Raw genomic sequence first — 25,915 nt, 5'->3', positions numbered from 1 at the left:
TCTCTGTCTCTCTCAGAATAAATAAATAAATTTTAAAAATTTTAGTAAAAAAAAGTCCTACTCAGTGTGTCTGGGTGGCTCAGCTGGTTAAGTGTCTGACTTCAGCTCAGGTCATGACCTTGCAATTCGTGAGTTCGAGCCCCGTGTCAGGCTCTGGGCTAACAGCTCAGAGCCTGGACCCTGCTGCAGATTCTGTGTCTCCCTCTCTCTCTGCCCCTCACCCACACACGCTCACTTGCGCACTCTCTCTCTCTCTCTCTCTCAAAAATAAATAAACATTTTAAAAAATTTCCTACTCTTCTAAAGACAAGGACAGCCATGGGGCAGGTTCAGAAACTTTTACATCCTGACACAGCTCTTACAAGGTAGAGGTAAGAGTCAACTTAAGTCTTCCTGGTTACAAAGCCTATAACCTGGAATCTTCAGTGTCAGTTCCTGAAGGCATCTCAGTTTTACAACGGACATGGGAAAACTAAGCAGGTATATGTCCTTAACCCACTTAAAGTAAAGGGATGAACTCTGAAATGCCATCTGTTCTTTTAAATTAAGATATAGAGTCTGTTGAGTATATATCAGACTAAAACCTATACTCCTTTTAAAATTACCAAAAAAAAAAAAAAAAGAGAGAGAGAGAGAGAGAGCAGATTGCTCTGAAAAGACCATGCCTTCTAATACAGAAAGCTATTGCTAGTTTGACTTCAGCCTCATTTGGAATTACACACTCCCCTGAGTGCTAAACGCAAGGCTGGCTCCCAGGTCTGACAGACCTGGCTTGTGTCACCCAAACATCCTTTGGAAAATATCAGTATCTCCATTTACTGGGGACCCCCACCAATTTCCTCCTCGGTAAACCCTCTCCTATCCCAGCCAAACCCAAGAGGTCTATTGTCACCACCTCCTTGGCCTCCAGCTTTCTGCGTGGCTGTATGCGGCCCCTCCTACGTCAACTGCACACAGACCATAAACCGAGCTGACCACTCCTCTTTCTTCCCAGGCACCAGTTGAGTTAGGGAGGTTAACCCTTCTTTCCAAACGGAATGAACTGGAAGGAAATAAAACGTATAAGCTGAGGTTGGAAATATTTCTAAAAGTTCCCCACATTCGCTTCCTTGAAAACTATATAAATCCCATACTTTAGGACAGTGCTTTGCCGCTACATCTGAGCATGACCGTTACTTGGAACACTGGCTAGACAGACACATTTACGAAATGAACTTCTCCAGAAGAAGGCTTTAGGCACCGACAACAGAAAAACACCACAGCGAATACTTAGGGTCACCCAAGCTTGGAAAACACAACTGAAATCATTTAACTATACATCAAGTATATTTTTAAAGGAATTTCTTGCCAACATAATGATCATTGCCAACTGTATTTTCCCTGTCAACATGTCAACAATTGCAACCGTATTTTTAAATCCTTCTACTTTCCTCTTTTTTAGTGAGGTTGGTGCAAACCACCAATACGGGACTTCTGTTTTAACAAAAGTGTTGGTAATGTGGCAGGTTTGGTATTATTTTAGGTCACAGTATAAGGACAAGCTGTTATCAACAGGCTCCATATAATTTCCTATGCTCCTCAAATGTCTCCCAGCAACTGACCTGACATGGCTCAAAATTAGGTTGAGCAATCTGACAGGATCACAACACCTGCCCTCAAGCTATAACTACACATTTCTCTTTTGAAATTTAATGTGTTCAGGCAAACCTGCACATTTTTATCTATTAAAGATATAGTCGATACAGTCACAAAAAATAAGATGGGTTACCAAAATCAGTGGGAGTAACTTGAAGCAAGAAATATTATGAAAAGATATTATAAAGAGTATTTTCTTGTAAAATATTGACCTTAAGAATGCATTTAGGTAGTTCTTTATGTATTTTTACATAGTCTTCCCCTTTTGGTTGATGCAATTTAGAAAGCATTAAAAAAAACTAAAAAGCTGACCATTTTTTGTGTAAAATTCACCAAAATAAGATGTGAATACTGGCTGCGTGCGTATGTCCCTTACAGTGCTACGCATGCACTGATTAAATAAATGAACAGTAATATAGCCACAGAGAACAGCAATTAGCATGAATGATTACGATTATGATATTAAACATGATATTTAAATAGCTTATGAAGTTTTAAAGCTGCAAGGGGTCTAGATTTTTAAAATATTAAAACCCATGTTGCCGATCTATATACTATTTACCATTTTCTCTCATTTCTCACATAGTCTTTATCATCCCAGTCACCTAATCTCCTGCTTTTCTCTAATGTCTCGTCCCTTTTTGTCTGGTATTCTCTGTAGTCAAATGCTTACCCCTCTGACTATCTCTTTTAAAGAGATCTGAATAAAATAAAAATATACTACATATATTGATCCATGTAGTTACTATCCAGATTTCTATCTGGTATTAAAGACTCAGTTCGAGGTGAAACCATTTCTCTTGTCTACTGGACAAGGTGTTGTGATGATGGGTAGTTAAAGCTGTTACTGGCCACAATGTGGAGTCTGGAAATGGGTCCCAGGGGAGGCAAAGCCCACAGGTAGATCCTGGTGGTATCCTTCGAGAGTTTCTGATTCAGTAAACTGTAGGGGAGGGGGACTCAGAATTCACATTTCTAAAAAGTACCTAGTTGATGCTGTTCTCAAGAACACACCTTGAGAAACACTGTCCTAAGTATTTCATTTTAAGTGGGCTGATAAATTGTAATTTTAAAAATTAAGTTTATTTATTTATTTTGAAAGAGAAGAGACAGCACAAGCAGGAGAGGGGCAGAAAGAGAGATAGAGACCAAGAATTCCAAGAAGGCTCTGCACTGTCAGCAGGGAGCCTAATGCAGGACTTGAACTCACAAAACCGTGAGATCACGACCTGAGCTGAAACCAAGAATCGGACGCTTAACCACCTGAGCCACCTAGATACCCCTGTAACTTTTTTCTTATGCATGTTTGGGTTGGGTTTTCAATTACTTGGACCCCAAAAAGATGTCCTACCTGAAATACCTATGAGTATATGGAAGACAGCTGGCCCCCAAATAAGCCTGAATTATTCCATGTTGGAGTTCATACATGAAAAGCATATGAAGGAAACTCACGAGGCAATTGTTACACAGAATAACATACATTTCATAGTATATTTAAGGGTTTTACCTACTTCAGTTAAATTTCAGCATCTTGTAATCAAATACTAGGGGTACACACACAAAAAATTAATACTTAGACTTCTTTTCTGTATAGCAGAAAGTTTCTGATATTTTCACATGGAATTTTATTTCGATGGACTGAAATTGAAGCTATTTTTACATAATGAATGTAATTACCAACACAGATCTTGTTTTACTTTGGATATAGTAAAAAACACTATACTTAAGAGTCGCAACTAGTGTTTAACATACAACCTGTAGTTTCATTTCTCCTTCATCTTTGGCAATTCTAATGAGAAATAGTTATCTATTTCTAAAGAGTCAAAGTGCCCCAGACACCCAAAATAAAAATACGTGTTTAAGTAACTAGAAACTTATAGGGGCGCCTGGGAGGCTCAGTCCAGTTAAGCATCCAACTTTGGCTCAGGTCATGATCTTGCGGTTCGTGAGTTTGAGCCCAGCATTGGGCTCTGTGCTGACAGCTCAGAGCCTGGAGTCTGCTTCGGATCTGTGTCTCCCTCTCTCCCTGCCCCTCCCCTGCTTGTGCACTATCTCCATCTCTCAAAAATGAATAAACGTTAAAAAAAATTTTTTAGAAACTTATCTGGATGTGACATTTTGTGCAGGAGTCACTGAATTTTTAGTCGTCCCGGTTCTGGTACCCATTCATTTTGGGATGAACTGCAGTCTTTGGAAGCCAATGTGTCCCTTGGCCACCACTCACCACCCTCAGATGGCTGTTTTAGGAACAATGGATCCTGCTCCCTTTGCCCTCAAAACCATTATCTTCTCAACTTCCTGTTTACGGCCCCAAAGTCGCCCCTTCTACCCTCCCAGGTGGCATATAGGTAAGGTATCTAACCAGCAAGGAGGAAGAAGTACCACTGCTTAGCACCAAAGCCAGGCAGTCGTTCCCTAGTTGGCAGAGACTTAAGCCTTTAATTTCCAATTATGAAGAGGCCAGGTGTCCCTGGAGATTCCAGGACTTGGAGTATCTAAAAACCAGTGTGACCACAACAATTTATATTTAGCAAATAAGTCTGGCCCCTACCTCCCCAGCCCCATCCTTGATTCCTGCATATAACAATGTACCCAGCATCCTCCTTTCCCTTTTCTTTCTATGGCCACCACCACACTCAGAATAGTGTTAGTTTTCACTATTGGCTGTTAAAATAGCTTTCTCATTGTTCTGTCCATTTAAAGGCTTTTCTCTTTCCATTTATCCCAAGATCTACGTCCCGAAATTTCTATCTGGAAAATCCAATTCTCTGCTCACCATTGCCTGCCAAGGGCTGTCCACAGTCCTTTTTCCTTTCTTTTTGGTATTGAAAGGCTGCCTATGAGCTGCTCACAGTTCTCTGCAGACTTCTCCCTGAGAACCCCTCGGAAAGCACCCACTGACCTCAGAGAGCAGGACTAGTGTCCATGATGTCCCATCTCCAGATTTTGCTTATTTCCTCCCTCCGGCTAGAACCCAGTTCCTTACATACCCACTAGTTAATCTCTTACTCATTTTCAAAACAGCTCAAACTCCTCCTATGCAAGGCACTTTGCAATTAATACTGCATTGTCCTATATTTCAAACCTACCACTACATTTCCTAAGAAAAAAGAATCATATCTTTTTTATTTATTTTTGAGAGAGAGAGAGAGAGAGAGAGAGAGAGCGAGCATGTGAGTGGGGGAGGGGCAAGGAGAGAGAGAGAGACTCTTAAGCAGGCTCCACACTCAGCACGGAGCCTGAGACTGGGCTGGATCTCAGGATCCTGGGATCACGACCGGAGCCAAAGTCAGGAGTCAGACACTCAACCAACTGAGCCATTCAGGCTGCCCCAAGACTCATATCTTTTAATCTTTATAGCCCCATACAGCTACCAATGTAGAGTCTAATTCATAGTAGTTGCTTAAAAAATATCTGATAATTATATACATACAACACCAATATGTATTTCTTCTGTTTTATATCTATCTTTATATAAATTCTTGGATCTTTATATATGATAAAGCAGTCCATTTTCAGAGTTTCAACTCTTAAAGATAGTGATTAACTTATATGGGCACAGTTTTTCATAATTACATATTTTCCTCAAAAACATTTGTACTCATATGGACTTCCAATAAAACTCTAAGTAATTTGAGTTTCAAAATCAAGGTTTATGGAAAATTAGTCCCTAAGGGACCTACGGCTCCTCATTAGAAATAAGAAATACGTTCTCTATTAAGTTAATGACCTACCTAACAGTGTTGCAGTTTACAACGTCTGCCTGACCAATCAATGGTTGTGGGACAGCTCACACAATTTAAAACTGTTTAGGTTCTTGAGTCCTTTTTTTTTTCTTTAATGTTCATTTATTTTTGAGAAAGAGACAGAGCATGAGCGGGGGAAGGGCAGAGAGAGAGAGAGGGAGACACAGAATCCGAAGCAGGCTCCAGGCTCTAAGCTGCAGCACAGAGGCCAACGCAGGGCCCGAACCCACAAACTGGGAGATCATGACCTGAGCCGAAGCCAGACGCCCAACTGATGGAGCCACCCAGGTACCCCAGTTCTTGAGTCTTAAATAAATTGAATTCTGCTGTTGTTTAAAATCTGAAAATGAGAAATCTAAATACTACCAAATATGTTGACTGATTCCATGCCTTTTTGAAGTTCTCAGAAGATAAAAAAAAAAATTCCAAAAATAGCTAATTCAAGTCACCTAACACATTATCCTACATAAAATATTCTTTTGAGGTGGAAAATGTGTGAAAATTAAAACGTGTAATTTAGCAAAAAGTAGATCAATGGCGTACTAAATGTGCACATGAAAACAGACAACCATTGAATCTGCCTCATGACATATGTCAGTATTCTGGTTTTCATCAAACCACCGTATTTTATAGCATTTGGAGCATGCATTTCTGCAAAGACCCATTGAAAGATGTCAGAAAAATGACAGACTGGGTATATTTAGGTACAGTGGAAAGAAACACTTCCCCTTTGACTCACAGGACATTAAGTCTATATTTAGAGAACTCATTTTTATGAGATTGGGATGAATTCCCTCATCAAATACTAGCTTCTGTATATATTTTTGCTCTTCTCTTTTTAATTTTCTTACCCCTTCATAAAAATCAATATAATTTACTGTATAATTAATATGGTTACATTTAAAGCTGAAACATATTTACCTCCAAATTAAATTTAAATATCAGATATTTATAATCACATCAATCAACTAATTTCACTGAGGAGCCACGATATTGGAATACCTATGTTAAATCTTGTGGCTGATAGAATAATTGCTGTCAACAGCTCGGCTCTCTCCTGCCATGTCACATTGCCATGTGGAGGAGAAAGCAGAGCACAGATATGGGGCTTGACCATGTGACTCCTTTTGCCCAACAGTACGTGGACACGATGGGCAGGTGACTCAAAGCGTTAAGGACCACTGAGCATTTCCTCTTACCCTCTAGCCCTCCTGTGACCCACCATGACAAAAGCACACCCCGACAGGGAGCTCAGCCCACTCTCCGGAATCCAGTCTGGCCCAGCTGAGTCATGGCTGAACTACCCACCCAAGAGTGGGAAATAGATTTGTTTTTGGTGGTTTTTGGTAAGCCACTGAATTTTGGGGTAGTTTGTAATGCAGCGATTCTTTTGTTTTTAATGTTTATTTACTTATTTTGAGAGAGAGAGAGAGAGAGAGAGAGAGAGAGAGAGAGACAGCAGGAGCAGAGGAGGGGCAGAGAGAGAGGGAGGGAGAGAGAGAATCCCAAGCAGGCTCCATGCTGTCAGTGCAGAGCCCAATGTATGGCCCGAATTCACAAACCATGAGATCATGACCTGAGCCAAAGTCAAGAGCCAGATGCTTAACCAACTGAGCCACCCAGGCACCCCTGCAGCAATTCTTGAAGCAATAGCAATAAAGTCCTAAGAGAGAATGTTAGAGAACATTTACTCCTGCCCTGGAAATTGCATAAAAGGAATTTAAACATTCTTGGGCATCTGTTACCTGGTGGCATTATGCAAAACAGGGTAAGTCAACACAAGAGTGACTGCACAGCTTTTGGTGTCAGATGAAATATGATCTTGAACATTCCATTTAATCTTTCTCAGGCCCAGCTCTTTCTCTTTAGAATGGCAAGATGACCCACCCAGTAGGTTTACTGTGAGAATTTAACACAAGAGGCATAGAGCAAATCCTAAATAAATATTAACTATCATCATTACCTTATTTCAATTCCATAATAACACTGTAAGATACGTTATTATAATTAAACAGATGTTTTTTAAAGTATATCCCATACAGAGGTGGCTGGGTGGCTTGATCGGTTGAGCATCTGACTCTTGATTTCAGCTCAGGTCATGCATGACCTCACGGGTTCATGAGATCAAGCCCTGCATCCGGCTCTGTGCTGATAGCATGGAGCCTGCTTGGGACTCTCCTTCCCTCCCTGTCTCTCCCTCTCTAGAGTGTATCCCATAAAACGTTGCCCTTTTTGAAAGGAATTGTTTTCTATACTGTTGCTATTTCCTGCAAATAATCCCGCACACATCACTCACCGCATGTTCTTCTAACTCATGCTAGGCACTCTCCCCAGGTTGACTAGTTCTCTTTCATGTAGAGGGCAGCAGAGGCTGTTGTGGTTTTTGATGTGACTATTATGATTCTGATATGGCTTTTGATATCTATTTTGTGGGCAAATTTCAAGATGTGCACAGATATTCTTTTATTGTATTCTCATAGGCTGTGTGCTGACAGTTGGGAATTTAACAAATGCCAAGTCTACTTTATAGAATGTTAATGTCTGTAGTAGAATGCCATGCAGGTATGCCATTGGGCACTCATTAACTATTAAATTATGAGAATTCTAAAAATTCTCAGAAAGTAAAGCTTTCAAGGCAAGCTGAAGGCAATAGGCCTTCTCTCTGCAGTGGTCAACTGTCTGACATGAAAATCTTTCCACCCCTTTCCTGAACCAGCGGTCACTGGATTTCAGCACCTGCTGCTTTCTGATGGCTCCAATCTCCCACCCACCCATGTTCTGTCCTCTGCTAGTCACCTCTTTGTAGGTGTTTAATAAATGCTTGTTGAATTTAACCTAACTGAAGCTGAGAGAAAGCAAGTGACTCAAGCAAGGTCACACAGGAAGGAACAAGAGTGGAAAACGAACTGTTTGTTTTGCTTTTTAATTCCAATTTGCAGGCACTTTCCAGAGCAGTGTGCTTCTACATTTCCATCCTATCCAAACCTGCTCCCTTAGCTTTCCCAAAGGAAAGATTACTAACTTCACTAGAGACTATATTAACAACAGATTAGTGCACTGCCACTCCTAACTCTTAAAATTCTATACCTGGCATATTAGCAGGGATGAAATATAGAAGGATTAGAATTTCAAGAATCCTAGGCAGTTTGAGGAGTGACATACCCACCTCCAAAGAGTAAAGTACACCCTCATGATGACCCAGTCAAAATTGTTCACTTTTCTATAGACACTTATCTTCTCTCACTGTGCATTTCTGCTGATTCCCATTGCTTTGTTCTCAAAAAGGCTATACATATATTAAAAATGGCATGTATTTTAATATCTGGATTTCACATTATGAATAATTTTATAAGAGCAAAAGATTCTCTCGAATGTGATTTATTCTTCTTAGTCAAAATAAAACTAGTTAATGTCCATGAAAGTAACAAATATATATTCAACTCTCCTATGTTTTCTTTCAGTTTTATAGACCCTGAAAATCAAAGGTTATAGAAAAGTTTCTCTCGTTGCTGATTCTGGAGAACCTTTATTTTGATAAGAGTCGGTGCTAAACGCAATCTCTCTGAGAATATCAATTACAGCTAAGAAAATGCTCTTTGTTGGTGTGACATTTAGTCCCAATGCTTTCTGCTACCCAGACTTCTTTTGATACTAAATGAATAAGGTGTTCTTCTGCCCAGTATTGGAACTTTTACACCTGCTACTTCTGGCATAAGACAGAAATGAGAATGAAAATCTGCTCTTCCAAGAAAAAAAAAATCAACAGAAGATATATTTTTAAATACAAAAATGAGGTACTTCAAAATTATGTTATTTCAGGACTCCAAGTTCATGAAAATATTTACCCTAAATATGTGGTTTCAGAACAACTGTAGTATGTTCAAGAAGAAGCCACCTATGGATTTGGGGGGCAAATTTTTCTTAAGGTTCCTTAATATGATAGCAGGAAAACAACAATTTTGACTACCTCTTAAAAGTTATATGAGAATTGAATGAGAGTTCAAATGTATGAAAATATTTTCCAGCAAAGCATACTCAAATAGAAATAGATATTTTCCCATTACTCCTTTGTATTACTAACACAGCATTAATTTTAAGGCTCAAATCCATCCAAGCAGGCAATTGAAGTCTATCCAGGACACAGCTAGAAATCAAATATTTTTCTTCTTAAAACAAATGAATTATTTCATGTCAGGACGACTCTTGGAGCTTATATAACTAATGATGTTGACCAAGAAAGAAAAAAAAAGTCCATAACTTGCCTTTTGTATTTTGGAGAGGAAAAGGCTTAAGTGGCCAAGTCATTTTGTTTAGAAAAATAACTAGTTTCGTCTAAGTATTTTGCACAGCAGAAAATGATAGCTTTCAAAGAGCAGTAATGGCCAATTAGGAAATACATTTACCATGTTTTGATTTTCTGATTTTGCCTCCTTACTCTCTCCCATTGACTAAATCATAAATTTGCCGTTAAGGCCCTGCCATAGGAGAAGTTTCTAAGCAATACCAAAACTCATCGACCTCTTTAAAAAACAACAACAACAACAACTTTTTTTGGCCTGCTTTCATCAGAAAGTATCCAGATAAAATGGTAAAACACAAAACTAGAGTGGGTTACTATTCACTTGGAATAATTTGATGCTTGAACTAGTGACTATATACAATTAGGAGGCTAGGGCTCTTGGCAGAGAAACTTGTCTTCCGGCATAAGTCAGCAGTGAGGTGACTCAAGGTCAAGCCAATGAGCATCCTTCTAAAGGTCTTATTTTTCTTTTCCCTTTATAAAGCTATCATTCTTCCACCCAGCCTTAAGTAAGATGATTTAGAGTAGACAGAAGAATGAGTTTTATTACAAAATATAGTTTCTTATTTGCCAGGAAATGTGATCCTTGAAAAGACAAAGCACCCTTTTCCAAAGAAAATGAGATTTGCAACCACCTTGCAGCTCTCTGTCTTTACCAATTTAAGAGTTAGTGGAAAATAGCTTGAGAATGTACCCATGCAGGGGGCCTAAAAATGCCCTGGTAAATCCCCCTGGTACTCTCGGTCGCTGCTGTATGATATTTCTCCCCTTCAGATATGTCTCTTGACCTTGAATCCCACACCAGGCTTGGAATCTAAATTTCCCTCAGGACAAAGGTTTCGGATCTCCTAGTTCCACCTGATTTGAAGTTCCCCTCCGCCAAGATCAGCAATGTGTGAAGACACTTCCATTAACAGTTCTCTTGGCTGACCACTCCCTCACATGTGTCTTGGGACTCAGTCATCCTGGTGGAAATGTCTGTGTGTACATGCAAGAATAAGGGAGCTAGGGAGCTGTGCGCACGTATGCGTACATACATCAACAAATAAAACATCAACAAATAAAACATCCTCCTACCTCAACGAATAAAACAATAACAAAAACTAGAAGCAACCAGAATTTTCACTAATAGGCAAATTGTTTATTAATAAAGCAATATATCCCTACCATAGGATATTATACACCTATTAAAATTCTTTTTTTTTTTTAATTTGAGAGAGAGGCAGGGGGGAGAGGGGCAGAGAGAGAGGGAGAGAGAGAGAATCCCAAGCAAGCTCCATGCTCAGCTCAGAGTCCAACATGGGGCTTGATCCCACAAACCATGAGATTATGACCTGTGCTGAAATCAAGAGTCAGACACTTAACCCACGGAGCCACCCAGGCACGCCAGGCACTCCAATTCTCCACCACATACATTATTAAGCTAGAATCAGAGCTGTGATATATTCTTAAGGAGAAAAAAACAAGAGAGAGGGAGAGAAACAGGGCTGTGAGTGTGTGTGCACATTTATAACATGGGCGTGTATATAAGCATGGGAAAACAGGGAAGTATATGCCCTAAATTTAATACTGATTAACGCCAGAGGTTATGCTGAAGAACAGACTAAAGAGGAGTCACAACACACACATATTTAGCTTACCTGACATCAATTGTATGTGTTTCAGTGTTGAGGTAAATACTTGGCAGTAAAGGAAAGTGAAATCATAATTTAAATAGTATAGAGATTCTGTTATTCCATCCAGTGAGTGGAGGTCCCAAGTGGGGACAAGAGGGGAGTGTGAAAGAGATGGTGTTTCCCTGGGCTGATGTCCTTGGTATATGTCTCTACTGTGAGCATCCCACCCAGCTAAGGGTCCCCAAATGAACAATCCAGCTAATACTCCTCGGATATCCAGCCAGAAACCAAAAATGGAGTAAACACAGAAACAGCCATGGAGTAAACACTCATTTACTAGTGTTTACTGTGCTAGACTGAGAGACGGTGTAATCAACTCAAACACAGGGCCTTCCTTGGAGATTTGTCAGGGGAATGTTTAAACTTCAACTGTCTGATTTTGTGCTGATGTAGAATCTGTTCCCTGAATAAAATTCAACCCCACTGCACTGAGTTTTATCCATGCATTTATGTATTGTTTGACTTTTTGTAGCAGACATGTGTTGTGTTTTAATCAATTTTAAATACAGAGATAACTAAATAGATGGGAAACTTAAAAAACATTTAAATACATAAACAACGCTTGTATTCTCTCTGGTAATTTAATTTCTGGCAACCAGATTTTGAAAAATTACATCTTTGCATAGAAATAATAACCCCATAAAAATAGCTAGGCAAAAAAAGCAGTATATGTTGAATATATAAACAGGTACAGGGAATATACATTCATAACTGGCCACTCGATTACTAGTAAATACACTTAAAGCAAAGACATACTCCCTTTTACCTTAGCATAATCTCCTTAGAGATTCTAGGTTTAATAATGATAATAATAGCTCCCATTTAGAATGACAATTACATCGGCTGTTTTATTAGATGCTTCATGTGTATTTTCTCACTTAAATTTTGCAATAACTCTCCACAGAGTATTAACAATATCCCATTTCAGAGATGAGCAAACTGAGTCTTACAGAATTCACCCAAACTTCTGGAATCCACACAGCAGGTAAACTGGGGTGGAACCCAGCCCTACCATTGTCACCAGTACAAGTTCTCAACCACTATACAAATGCCCCCATGGCCCTGTTTTAACAGACTTGAGCTTTTTGAATAAAACCACTGCTTCTGATAGGATTATATTTTTTAGCTGCCAGAAAACCTCAAAATGACAGGGGCTGAAACAAAATTAATTATTTTTATATGTAAAACACAGTGCAGAGGCAGGCAGTTCAGGACTAGTGTGGCAGCTCCACATTGTCTCCAAAAGTCAGGACTCCTGTCTTGGGGGTGAGCCATCCTCATAGGTGGCCGCCATATTCATCTCTCGATGCAAGGGGGCCACTGCAACTAGGTGCATTTGAGGCAGGAAGGAGGGTATATGAGCAAAACAAACACCTCCCTGCAAGCCTGCTCCCTTTGGGAGCCCCCACAACGTCTCTGTTTACATCTCTTCGACCAGAATTCCATCACACATCCACACTTAGCTTTCAGAAAGGGGATTCGTTGAAAAAGTGGGAGTTTTAAGAACCAGAGTGATTACTATTGAATCTTAAGTTATTTATGTTCCTCGGATTCAACAAGCCCAGCTCCAGTGTCTCCAGAACATTCAGCGATGTTCACTAAACACTCAAAAACTCTGTGAAAGTAAGTTGTTTTGACTTTGTTTTGTATTGTGTTGTTTCTCCCATTTTTGTAAGATAAAGGAATGGGTTCTGGGTTCAACCCACCTGAGATCAATGCTTCAGAGGAGATGAAGGAACGGCCAGGAAACTCAGAAATCTCAGTGGAGGTGAGGGTCAGAAGCAGCAATGCACTGAGTGTAAACTCTGCAAATTTGCAGAAATCTTAGGGTTTCCAGTAAAGAAAATGACAAAAAAAAAAAAAAATTCCAGATTCAAAGACTAACCACACACTATTTAGGGCATGGCTCTAGAACCATAAATCAGGGTGAAGACTGCAGGGACAGGAAAGTTCCAGAACCATAAATCAGGGTGAAGTTTGCAGGGACAGGAACACAAAAGTCAACCTCCTGGGACAAAGATAGAAACCAGGGTCAAAAACTTAGACATCCAGTGAGCTGGAATGTTACCCAGTAAGTCTCAGGCTGGAGATGGCCAGGGCTGAGTGCTCAACCTAGCCTGGACACGATGGAGAAGGCATGCTGACTGAGCTGAGATAGTTCCAAAAACTCACTGACAGTCAAAGGAGGAAAGGTGAACATAGACTTAAATCCAGAAGAAGATACAACATGGGAGGAAAATCACTTCTTTGGGAGTCAATATCATTTGACTGAGTATCAAGCGAGGGTAGAAGAGGGACATCTGACATAAGTAAGCATCCTAACTCCATTGACTCACTAATCACTCCTGCATTTAGCTAGGCAAATAATATTATTATCCCCCATTGATAATATTATTTTCCCTGTTTCTAGATAAGGAAACAGAAGTTGCAAACGTTTGAGTAACTTGCCCACAGTTGGCAAGTGATAGTGTCAGGCATCGAATGTAGGTAATTGCTGGGCTATAAGTCACTTTTTATGATCTGGACCAGAAGCGTGGTGTTTCTTATCAGCAGTGGTGTGGGAAAGACTGGGGCCAGGGAAATTAAATCATGAAGATAAGCACTGAAAGGAAGGAAAAGATGCAGCACTGGCATCCTAGATGCAGCACAAGAACAGCCAGGTACTAATGGAGTTGGAACTTCTCTCTCTTGCCATCCACACATTACAGCATTCCTCCTCATGCACGTCCCAGGACCCCCAGAGATGCTCACATCCTTGTTCCTGGAACCCATCAATAGCTTACATGGCAAAAGGGATCTTGCCAATGTGATTAAAATTATGGATCTTGAGGATGTGACAATGGAAGAAACTCAGAAAGACAACATCACGACAAGGATCTGACACCTCGTTGCTGGTTCTGAGACGTAGAAGTGTACATGCAAAGACCCAAGAGAGGCCTCTAGGAGCTCAGAAAGACCCCCAGCTGACAGCCAGCAAAGAAACGTGACCTCAGTCCTACAACCACATAAAACTAAACTCTTTCAATGTCGAATGACCAAGAAATGGATTCTTTCTAAGAGTCTCCAGAGGGTAACAGACTTGCCACCAGCTTAGCCCTGGAGACCCTGTGGGACTTCTGACATACAAAACTATAAGAAAATACGTGTGTGTCGTTTAAGCCACAAGGTTTGTGGTAATTTGTTATAAGGGCAACAGAAAATGAATACAATGGCAGGAGATGGAATTGAGGAAAATGTCTTACTTCATAACTCCTCAAAATTCTTAGGACAGAGAACACTATCCAAAATCTCTGCTGCTATGGAATTAATCACGTGCCTCCAAACCTTGAGCATCAGGAATCACAAGGTCAGATTCGACAATCTATGTCTGAGTCCCAGAGAGCTGAGAGGCTTTGGGGATTAAGATATTAAGAGACATGGGCTGTCCATTTTAGCATCATGTCTCAAAGTATATGGGAGGCTTCTGAGAACCCTATGAAGGAGGTTTTTACTTTGAAAATTTAAATTTTGTAATATAAATAAACTCACTCCCGTATGTCCCCTTCTCTTTCTGGGGAAATTCTACTTGAAAAATAACCATGGAACTTCTCACATTGACACTACTTGATCTAAACATCATCATGTCATAAATACACTCTTCTAGATTATCAAGGTGTGGGGATGACCTGGTCCCACGACAAGGTATTTCAGTCTCTATCATTGAATTGCAGAGTACTCTACAAATAAAGCAGTACAGATGGGAGAAAGTGAAGATGAAAATCTTTCATTTTTATGTGTCCCTTGAGGCAAGACAGGATGTACTTATCCAACATGGATGAACCTAAGAGAGTAGAACTAAAAAAAACCAAGAGGCTTGCATGAAGTGAGTGAGCTAGTGGTGGGGAACTCCTGAATGTGTTCTCCAAAACTAAGGACATGTTAAGACCATGATGAAAACACAAGAAAGGAGGTGATGCGGAAAGTGGGGTCTGTCTGTTCAACACAATCGTTTACTCAATGGGGTGGTAAAGAAGAGGCGATGGTCTTACGCGCTTGGTGCCCCACGCGGGGGCACAGAGGGAATATAAAGAAGCAACCATGATGGCAAATACCAAGGTGGAGAGGCAGACACAGTCAAAGGAGTGGGCAAGGAAGACAGAATGTGGTTTGAAGAAAGGAAGAGAAGGTGGAAAATGGAAAATGACTAAGAAAGGAAAAACCAAAGAGCCTATTCCACAAAATAGGCTTGGAGGGAATTACACAACTATCCAAGAAAAACACAACTGTGAGGAAAAGCAGATCAAAGAGTCCTAAGACTGACTCTAAAGAGCCAGGAAGTCCAGTTCTCATGAATAATCATATACAATTCTCACACTATTTGGGGCACTCGGGTGGCTCAGTCGGTTGAGTGTCTGACTCTTGATTTTGGCTCAGGTCATGATCTCACAGCTCATGAGTTCGAGCCCCAGACAGTGCAAAGCCTGCCTGAGATGCTTGTTCTCTCTTTCTGTCTCTCTCCCAAAATAAATAAATCAACTAAAAAAAAAAATCTCATACTATTTATTTAGCAATGTAAAAGAAGTATCTGCGAGAAAAAAAAATGCTACTATTTATATAATAGGGGTATTTCCATGTATTTTAATTACTTTTATATTCAGTTTATATACATGAATCAATGTTTATAAGAATGTTTTATACATAGTATGAATTAGTGTATAAACGCATAATTATGTGGGTATTAAATATATTTATACATAAATATAAAAATTATTCTGAATAATACAATGCAGGATGCAAGGTTCTTTATACCCATAAAGATGTTCCAAAAAAAGAATCTAAATTTCAGAGAAATCAGATGGCTGGCTCAAGGTTAAGGATACAAACAATTTAACCTAAGTTAACAATTCAGACATGATCCATCTAGTTCTAGCTCCACCACCAATAAAGTCCAAATTCATTCGGCTAGCTATAATTCTTCATTTTTACAGCAATTTCAGATTTCAAAGAAGTGTTTTTTCTCTAATAAAGATTTTTAGCCATTGATTAGGAGTCATCTGGTTCTTTTTCCTGACCAGTTCTATCACACTTCCAGTCACTGATTTATCATTTTACTCATCCGTGGGTACTAAAGCATGTTGACTGTACCTTCAATAGTCTTTAAAATTCATCATAGTTTTGGGGCGTCTGGGTGGCTCAGTCAGTGAAGCATTCGACTTCGGCTTAGATCATGATCTCGCAGTTTGTGAGTTCAAGCCCCGCGTCGGGCTCTGTGCTGACAGCTCAGAGCCTGGAGCCTGCTTCAGATTCTGTGTCTTCCTCTCTCTTTGCCCCTCCCCTGCTCACTCTCTGTCTCTCTCTGTCTTTCAATAATAAATAAAGGTTAAAAAATTTTTTTTAATTTAATAAGAAAAATTTTTTAAAAATCATCATAGTTCTCATTCTCACTCCCTTGGGCTACAGTTTAAATAGTATCTAAATGGAGTTCCTCCCCATCAAGTGTCTACCCCAACTTGCCGTGCCCTCAGACAGCCTGTTAATTTTCACGGGTCAGAGTACTAACCATTGCTCCCATGTTCAAACCACATCATGGCTCCTATATGCAGCTTAATTAAGCACAGACTTCACATTCAGGTTCGGAGCTCTCAAACAGTATGTCCTAGTGTAACTCAAAATATCTTCCAGTAGTTTCCCCACAGCCCTAAGATCCAGCCAAAGCCAAACCTAGATACCTCACTAGTTCCCAAGCACACCCACATGCTTTTATGCCTCTAAACCACTGCTTGAATTTTTCTTCCCCAAGAATTCCAATAGTCCACCTTTTGGACTAAAAACCTCCCTGTACACAAAGATTTATGTCAAAAGCTACCTCTTTCTCAAGTGTTTTAACCACAATATTTAATTCCTGTCTCAATAGAACTCTCACAGAAATTTATAGAAAGTATATTCTGCATTGCATTACAGGTATTTGGTATTTCTTTTCACCTCCCTATTCAATGGGAAGTTGTCATATTTTCCACATCTTTTTTTTTTTTGCTACGATAAATAACGCTGTTCTAAGCATTTGTGTCAACTTTTTTTTTAATGTTTATTTATTTTTAAGAGACAGACACAGTGTGAGTGGGGGAGGGGCAGAGAGAGAGAGGGAGACACCGAATCCGAAGCAGCTCCAGCTCTGAGCTGTCAGCACAGAGCCCAATGCGGGGCTCCAACTCACAGACTGCGAGATCATGACTTGAGCCAAAGTCAGACGCTTAACCAACCGAGCCCCTCTTTTCCACATCTTTATACCCCCTTCAACAGCAGAGGATCTAGTAAATATACAGCACTCCATAAGTATTTGCTAAATTCAATTCAATTAGTTCTTCCCAGTTACTAAAACTGAAACTCATTTAAGTGATACATTTCAAAAATGATTCGAATAGATTAAAAAAAACCAACAACAATATTTTAGGTCTGTCTGGGTGGCTCAGTTGGTTAAGCTTCCAACTCCTGATTTGGGCACAGGTCATGATCTTATAGTTCCTGAGACTGAGCTCCATACAGACAGCACAGAGCCTGCTTGAGATTCTCCCTTTCCCTCTCTCTCTGCCCCTCCCCTGCTTGCTTGCTATCTCTCTCTCACTCTCTCTCTCTCTCTCTCTCTCTCTCTCTCTCAAAATAAATAAATAAACTTAAAAAAAACAATATTTTATTTAAGTGTAATCATACTTGTTCAGGGGATTATTCAGAGATGCTCTCAAATACTAGCTGAAAGTTTGTTTTTATAAAATCAAACATTTTACTCTTCTCAAAGAAATAGCCCACCCAAATTAGTTTACTTCTCATTTGACTGTGACACACACAGGAACAACTTCTGAGCCAGACCTTTACACTACAGAAGTCCAAGGAAGATTCATGGGCCACGAACAAGTGGAAACTGGAAGAAATAAACCACTTATGACAGTATACACATAATCACTTTCAAGCAGGCTCAAACTAAAATAAGTATCTTTCTTATGATTCACAGTATAAAAATCCCAAAGGACTTAACTTTCAAAGGGCATGGTGTATCTAATACAGCTGCTCTGAGGCTTGGCCAAAATAGCTATCCTTGCTCAACCTTTTGAGCTTTGGATCAATAACAGGCCCAGGCTACATGACAAAAACCAAACTGCTCTCACTGCATCAAATGTCCAACAAAGACAAAGCCAGGCTATCTAGCTACCCATCTACCTATGCATCTATCTATCCATACGAGTTCACATTTTGTGCGTCACTATAATAATATTACGTTATAGACATCCACACACATTTATATGTACTGAGCACTTTGTGCAAAACACTATTCTAAGTATTTTACATGTGTTAATGCTCACAACAATCCTGTAAAATAGGTAATGTTATCACTCTTATTTCGCAGATGAAGAAATCAAAGCTCAGAAAGTGTAAGGAATTGCCAAAGTTCACACAGCTATTAAGTGGTGGGGCTGGGATCGGCCTCCTGAACTCTTTCCCCCAGAGCCCAGAGTATTAACGACTCAGTGATACACTACCAGGAGCAGGATTTTCTTTTCTTCAAAGGGGTTGGGGGAAGTCTCTGAAAGCTACTCTATTTCTGGAAAGCACCATAGAGGTAAAGGCCCAGGTGCACATAAAAACATAAAAGGCAACTTGCTATGTTTCTATCTTACTCGCTATAATATAGGAACTTGTTCTTGAAGACGGAACTGAAAAGCTCAATTTGAAGCACAGAACAAGGGATGCAAGCTGGTGAGCACCTCGAAGGTGCTGTGTGTAAAGATCTCATTCGCCTGGGAGATGTATTCAGAGCATTTGCGGGCACAGATTCTCACCAGGCCCAGGAGAGCAGGCCTCGATGGGCATCAGTCACAAAGGTGAGAACTGCAAATGAACACAGTTATCTCATTCAGCCTTGAAATAAAGAGAAGCATTTTGCCTCCAGGGGAACACACACGTATGCAAACAAAACCACGCATGATTCAGTGCTGTTCCTATCAGGGAGGAAAGAATGCAGTGAGATGTTATAAGGAAACAACACATCACTTTCCACGGGAGATCAACAAGAACACTACATACCATAGCATTCCCTCTGCATAGTTTTGCAGAAAGGACCCAGATAAGCTTCTTCAATAGGGAACTTTTATCTGACGACACCTGTAACCAGTTTCACCTGTTCAAGACTGCATCTTTCTTCTTACGTTTCCAATGAAAAATGTGTTCAGAACCCGTGATATTGAAGAGGCCTTGCCAGAGGCAATACAAGCCAGAGAAGTCAGGTAACAGTGGAATTTGGAACGAAATATTAGACAATACTTAGCTTTCATTCCAAAGGGCTGTCCTCAGTAATACAGCAGCTTGTGGAACTGACAAAGTTAGAGTAACAACCTGTGGCATTCAGTACCTTTGACGGGCTGAGCCACAGCCTTCACAGGGTAAACAAAGCCGCATAGAAGCACCTGTTCCCCTCCAAATGACTTACATGACTACTTTTCCATTGTGCGTCTTAAGTATTCTCACTATGCACTTCGGGGCCCAGGTGCCAAGCAAAAAACCATTTTGCTATAAACTCACTCTTCATCACTGTTAGTGTTGGACACTTCACTACATTGTGGGTAAAATACGTTGTGATTCTTTTCCCCCCACAAACTTGCCAAACCCTGGTTAGAATCCATTGTGTTGTCCTTTTACTAACAGAGGAGCATCTGTATCATTCACAGCCACCCAACAGAAGTTCTGGTCCTAAGTCAATGAATGGCCCTAAGTAAATGTGAAAGTGGTATAGGCTGGGGGGGTGGGGGGGGGGTTTCTCTATGAAGAGATAGCTTGACCCATTCCAATATCACAACCTGAATCACTCCTTAAAAATGTACAAGAGCAATGAATTTATTTTGACTCCACTCCTTCCAAAATACCAAGCTTCACTGCAGCTGAAAAACCCAAGCGGCTAAAACAACACAAAAGCAATCGCTTTTAAGTAGATTTGGGTCTGCTTATTTTTTCCCTTGTTACAGTCTTCTGATATGCACTTCCCTCTAGGAACTATACCCTAAGAGGAAGAAGGCAAATCAGAGTTCAAAGACACAACCTACCGCGGCTGGATTTTAGGAAGGTAATATTCCCCCTGCGTTTCCTTGGTAAAAATAAAATACCGGTTTATGTTCTGCAAATATGATTAACATACGCGATTGGGGTAGAGGAACCCACCAGCTTAACTCCGTTGGTGAGGAAGTTTGGAGATTTAAGTGTGTAATAAGGAACTAAAATAGAGGCAAGCTAGAGTTATAATCAAGTGAGTGAATCTTACCAATATTAGTTCTACTTAAGTTTGGACCCTGAGGCGGAGGAAAGTATTGAGACACGTGATTCCAGAGTGGAGGAGCGTTAGGAGGACCCGCGCGCGCGAAGTCAGTCACCTCCTGGAGAGCTGTCTTAAGGGCCCCCTCCCGCCGGCTCTCCCCGAAAAGTGGCAGAAACCCCTGCGGGGAGTGCGCCCCCGGCGCCCGCGGTAAGCCGCCCCCCCCTTACCTGCGCAAGTGCTCCCGTCGTACGTCTCGCACACCCACTCGTGGCACTCGCACAGGGGCCCGAAGAACACGCCGGGCTCGCTCACGTGACAGATGCAGACCCCGCAGTCGCACCGGCCGCGGCCATGGCACAGAGCGCCCCCTGGGGGCTGCCCGGGCGCGCGGCACCGGCGCTCCGATTCGGCTCGGGACAGCCTGCACGCGGCACCCGGCCCAATTCTGCAAGGGCGACAAACCACAGCAGGGCCATGGTCAAGAGCAGACACAGCTCCTTCTGCTCTGAGCCCACGTTCCCCCCAACCACCCTTTTGGCGAAGTTCAACTTCACAGAAAGGAAGTCTGAGGTTCCACATTTCTCCGGGGCCAAGCGAGTGCCAGCCATGGGCCATCACAAGAGAATGACCCAAACGTTGAGGGGTAACCTGCACACCTAGGAATAGGACCGACCGCCTTCCAAGTGGACAGAGGTGGTCCAGCCTTGCCTCTTGATGGCTTGGCACAGAATCTTATATGCACATTTTGATTAAATCCAAATGAATGCAAAGCATGACATTTGGCTGACTTTTCAGTACACTTTAAAAAGTCCCATTGCTGGGATACCTGGGTGGCGCAGTGGGTTAAGTGTCAGACTTCAGCTCAGGTCATGATCTCACCGCTTGTGGGTTGGAACCCTCGCCCAGCTCTGTGCTGACAGTTCAGAGCCTGGAGCCGGCTTCAGATTCTGTGTCTCTGGCTCTCTCTGCCCCTCCCCACTTGCTCTCTCTCTCTCTCTCTCTCTCTCTCAAAAATACATAAACATTAAAAGAAATTGTAATAAATAAATAAAAGAAAAAGTCCCATTGCTATCTGATGGCCAGGAGCAGCCTTTTATGAAAAAGAAGAGAGGGATAAGTAGGAAGAGCTATAGATGTTAAGATAGTGTAGGACATAATATTTTCCTAGTTGCATTAAGCAGTGCTTATAAACTTTAAAAAAGTTTAGTTATTATCATGTGCCTCAAAGACCCTTTCAAAAGGCAATACAATAATGTAATGCAGACCCTGTGAAATAATTCTGCCTTATAGGCTATGAGCACACACAGGTAGGTACACAGGATTTCCTCAATCTCATGGCAGAAGTTCCTCCTGCTATGTATTAAACTAGGAGGAGATTATATATCTATATTTATTCACTGTATTTTTCCGAAGGAAAAGTAAAAGGACAGACGCGAAGCAACACACAGTGCAGACATATAAGGAATAAGAACAGGTTGGAAAGAGTTTACCCCGTGGCCAACTTTCTAACTGCTCTTGGCTTTGGGCAGCCATCCTGCAAACTCGAAGCCCTGCCACACAAAGCAAGGCAGGTCGGTCTCAAAGAACAACAAACCAAACTTACCTCAGAGATGGCGAGAAGCTCTGAGGAACAGCTGACAGCCCCGCGAAGAGAAGGGAGGAGGCCAGCAGCAAGAAGTTCCTGATGGCTGCAGGACGCATGCTGAGCTCCGGGGCTGTGCAGGGCGAGCTGCGCTCCTGCAGGGTGGGGCTCCCGGTGTGTGGGGGGTTGAGGGGGGGCGCTCGGGGCGGGGGGTGGGGAGAGGTGCCACCGGCGCAGACCGTCCCGCAGACGGACACACAGACACCAGACACCGGGACGCGCGGGTCGGGCCTCTACCAGGAGGGGCGAGTGTCTTGATGAGCTGCCTGCCTGTGAGGATTTGGGCAGCGGCACCGCTCTGGGCGGGGTGCTGGTACCAAACCCCTCAAGTGCGGAGTCTAGGCAGAGGAGTAATTAGAAACAGTTGTACAAGCAGATGGTTTATTTTGACATTAAAAAAAAAAAAAAAAAAAAAAAAAAACTGTCCTGTTCACAGATTTAGGAAAATCATTTCTTTCTTCAGTGCAGGCCCCAGAGATGCGGAGTATTTGGGCTGGTTGATATTCAAGGGACAGATAAAATAGTCCCTTAGATGTGAAAGGGGGGAAAGGGAGGGCTAGTGACGTCAGCGTGAGCACTTAGTAGGGAATTATTTCCCCCAAGGGCTTTTTCAGAAGGTGTGTTATTTGGGGTATGAGTTCTAGGAGGCCAGCGCAATGGACGAATATAACTTTTTCTTGTACTTTTTACTCTTTGTTTTAAATGATGGGTTTTTCATTTCTTAAGCCTTTAACAAGTATGTCATGATTCTGGGTGTTTGGGCCAGTAGCTTATCACACCACATTTTTTCTTGTCTTGGACGGTTCAGATCTTAGTCGTCCCAAATTCACCCCATTTCCCCCCCTCCCCCCCTGCACCAAGTAGGAAGAAACAAAATAAAATGTGAGATTCTGGCATCAACTGCACTGAAATATCATCAGTGTCACTTATGAAGCACCTACTATGCGCCAGTCCCTTAGTATATTTTATCTCCAATGTCAACAATAACCACTCATTGGTATACTCATTTGGCAAGCCCAGGTTCAGCATCTATCAGGTGCCGGGCTCCGTGCCAGATGGAACGGACACAACTAGAGAATTAAAGAGGCATGATCCCTGTGCTTGGAATCCAGTGGGCCAGTGGACATTAATCAAACAAAAGCAAATATAAAAGACAAAGTGCAATGAAAAAAGAGTGCAGTTCCCTCCAGAGTGGCTGGAGGTGCCTGACCTAATCAAGATGGTGGCATTTGAGCTAAAAGATGAGGGCTGAAGAGAAGAAAATTGGGTGGGAATGGGGAAGGGGTGGAAGAGGGGGAGAAGCTTTCTTATCACCATAATCAAGCTCAAGAAACCGAGAGCAAAAAATGACCTCTTGCTCAAAAGTGACTGACTTGCTCAGATTCCTGCAGGAAGTTATAGTGGGGGCTCCAGCTGAAATCTGGGAACTCAAAGCCCATACACTGTCCTCTACACTGTGTGGTCACCTGGGGAATGTAGTGGAGGGTGATGAAAGGGTAGAAAATGTTCTTTCTTAGGTCTAAGCAGAGCACTTCAGAGGCAGTGGCTCCTCACCAACTAGAACCATCCAAGCTACTGTTGTGTGGCCTCAACATCCAGATAAGCTGTAACAGGATGGGATATCTCCCTGTTATTTACATGAACAGACATAAGACTACCCCCAGCATTTGCTTTCTGAGGCAAGAAGGCAAAGAAGTTCCTCCATTGAGAGCTTACCCCTTTTCTCCTGTCTCCCCAATCTCTCTCTCACCAGGAGGGGTCTGGGCCACAACAGTAACCCACACAGCTAAGCCTTCTCCAAATGGCTGACCCTTTGTCAACCCTTAAGCCCAGGCACGTGCACACTGGTGAGGGGATCTGCCATCAGGAGGACGCACTGGGGAAGGGTGTACATGGGTCAGAAAGTGGTCTAGACAGGGAATTCTGGAGTCCTGGGTACTAAGAGTGTGGTTGAGAGGGAGTGACATAGGCTATAGGTTGGTAAGTTCCCTGGGTCACATGAACTACTCATCCTGGGGGTGGGGGGTGAAGGGTTGCATTTGGAGGAGAGACACTAAACAAGAGACACTAAAATCCTTCCTTTGGAAGGAGTCACTAAACAAGCCATTCTCAAAGTATGATCTGTGAACCAGCAGCATCGGCAGCACCTGGGAACTTGTTAGAAATGCAAGTTCTCAGGCCCAACCCCAGACCTACTGGATCACAGGGTGCCTTTAAAAATATTCTGAGAAATTTATCTGAGAAGGCTTGCAAAGCTCAGGGCCCAGGGCTGGGGCCACGGATGCCTAGATCTAAGGGTGGATTTACACTCACTCCTGGTTCCACTTCCAGAACTGTATCCCCTCTCAGCCACGTGGAACACTATGAGGATGTAGGAACAGGCTCTCCTGCCAACATCTAAAAACCTTGGTGACTCAGAGAATATGGGAAGAGTAGAAGAGAAGCATCAATTCCAAAGCCTGACTAGGAATTTGCAGGGAAAACATGGAACTTGTAACAAATGAGTCATGTGTTACTTTCTGCGTCTTTTCTGAGAGGGAAAAGAAGAATCACTGTGAAATACGGACCTGATGTTTGAACATTTCGTTCATGAATTAGGGCAATTCTTTTACCCTGTGGTATTTTCATACAGTGTGGTATGCAGTGAGGAGTATCATCGTTAAGAGTGTGCAGCCATGAAGATCGGAGGTACTAGGTGACAGAAAGCATTTAAATGTTCAGATCATTATATTACTGTGACTCAGATATAATACTCCCAGCAAGTTGAAATAGTTGCATCGTGGCTGCCTTAGTGACTCAGTAGAAAGCCTTGGGCCCACAGAAACTCTGGCGAAATAAAAAGAATAACTTTAAAATTTCTCCCTCTAGTAAACTTGTGTTTTTTTCTGCTGAAGTTATAAATGCCTTGGAAATGTCTACTTCTCCCTTCTCCCTGTTTGCAGAAACCTCAACAACATTCATCCTAATGAGGGCAGATGTATTGCCCAATTCCTGCCTTCAGCGCCTTGAGTTTCTCTCTGACCTTGCAGACCTTGGGGCAGTGCTAGGGGAAAAGCGGTGGTTTGGATGCACAGTGGAGGGTGCCTGAGTTGGATGCTGGGAGGAGAACTCCCTGCACCTGGAACCCATTTCAAAGGGACTGAAAATGTATTAGTCTTTGAACAGAGTCCTTGAGTCCTCAGGTCACAAAATCATAGAATCTCAGGGTTCAAGCATTTTTTTTAAAGACAGGATGGTTCAAAATTAATTTTTTGATGATGTACAACACGTGGCAAATGATTGGATAGACTCAGAAGAAAACAGAAGTTAAAGAGAATGCATCTCCCTCTGATTTCAGCTCTGAAGTTCTCAACCTTTGCTTTCAAATCTACTCCAAGAGGTCATTTAAAATAATATCCTGGGGGTGCCTATATGGCTCGGTCTGTTAAACGTCTGAGTTTGGCTCAGGTCATGAGCTCACGGTTTGTGGGTTTGAGCCCCAAGTTGGGCTCTGTGCTGACAGCTCAGAGCCTGGAGCCTGTTTCAGATTCTGTGTCTCCCTCTCTCTCTCTGCCAGCTCCCCCCACGCCTGCTAATGCTCTGTCTCTTTCAAAAATACATAAACATTAAAAATTTTTTTACAAAATAACATCCTGGCCA

General features: G+C 41.8%; 1 protein-coding gene across 1 annotated transcript in view; it reads right to left on the bottom strand.

Annotated features, from left to right (window-relative positions):
• ITGBL1 (integrin subunit beta like 1) overlaps nt 1-22,560 on the bottom strand; it is a 203,500-nt gene extending 180,940 nt beyond the window's left edge. The window contains exons 1-2 of the mRNA XM_027065181.2: nt 22,238-22,560; nt 20,862-21,079 (exon numbers count right to left, since the gene is read on the bottom strand). Coding sequence (XP_026920982.1) covers nt 20,862-21,079; nt 22,238-22,335 — 316 coding nt within the window. The 5' untranslated portion in view covers nt 22,336-22,560. The remainder of the gene's footprint in view (nt 1-20,861; nt 21,080-22,237) is intronic.
• Nucleotides 22,561-25,915: the final 3,355 nt, after the last annotated feature.

Source organism: Acinonyx jubatus, chromosome A1 (genome assembly GCF_027475565.1).
Source record: "Acinonyx jubatus isolate Ajub_Pintada_27869175 chromosome A1, VMU_Ajub_asm_v1.0, whole genome shotgun sequence".
Lineage (NCBI taxonomy): Eukaryota > Metazoa > Chordata > Mammalia > Carnivora > Felidae > Acinonyx > Acinonyx jubatus.
The sequence above is the reverse complement of the archived record's forward strand: the minus strand, read 5'-3'. Positions and strand labels throughout refer to the sequence as shown.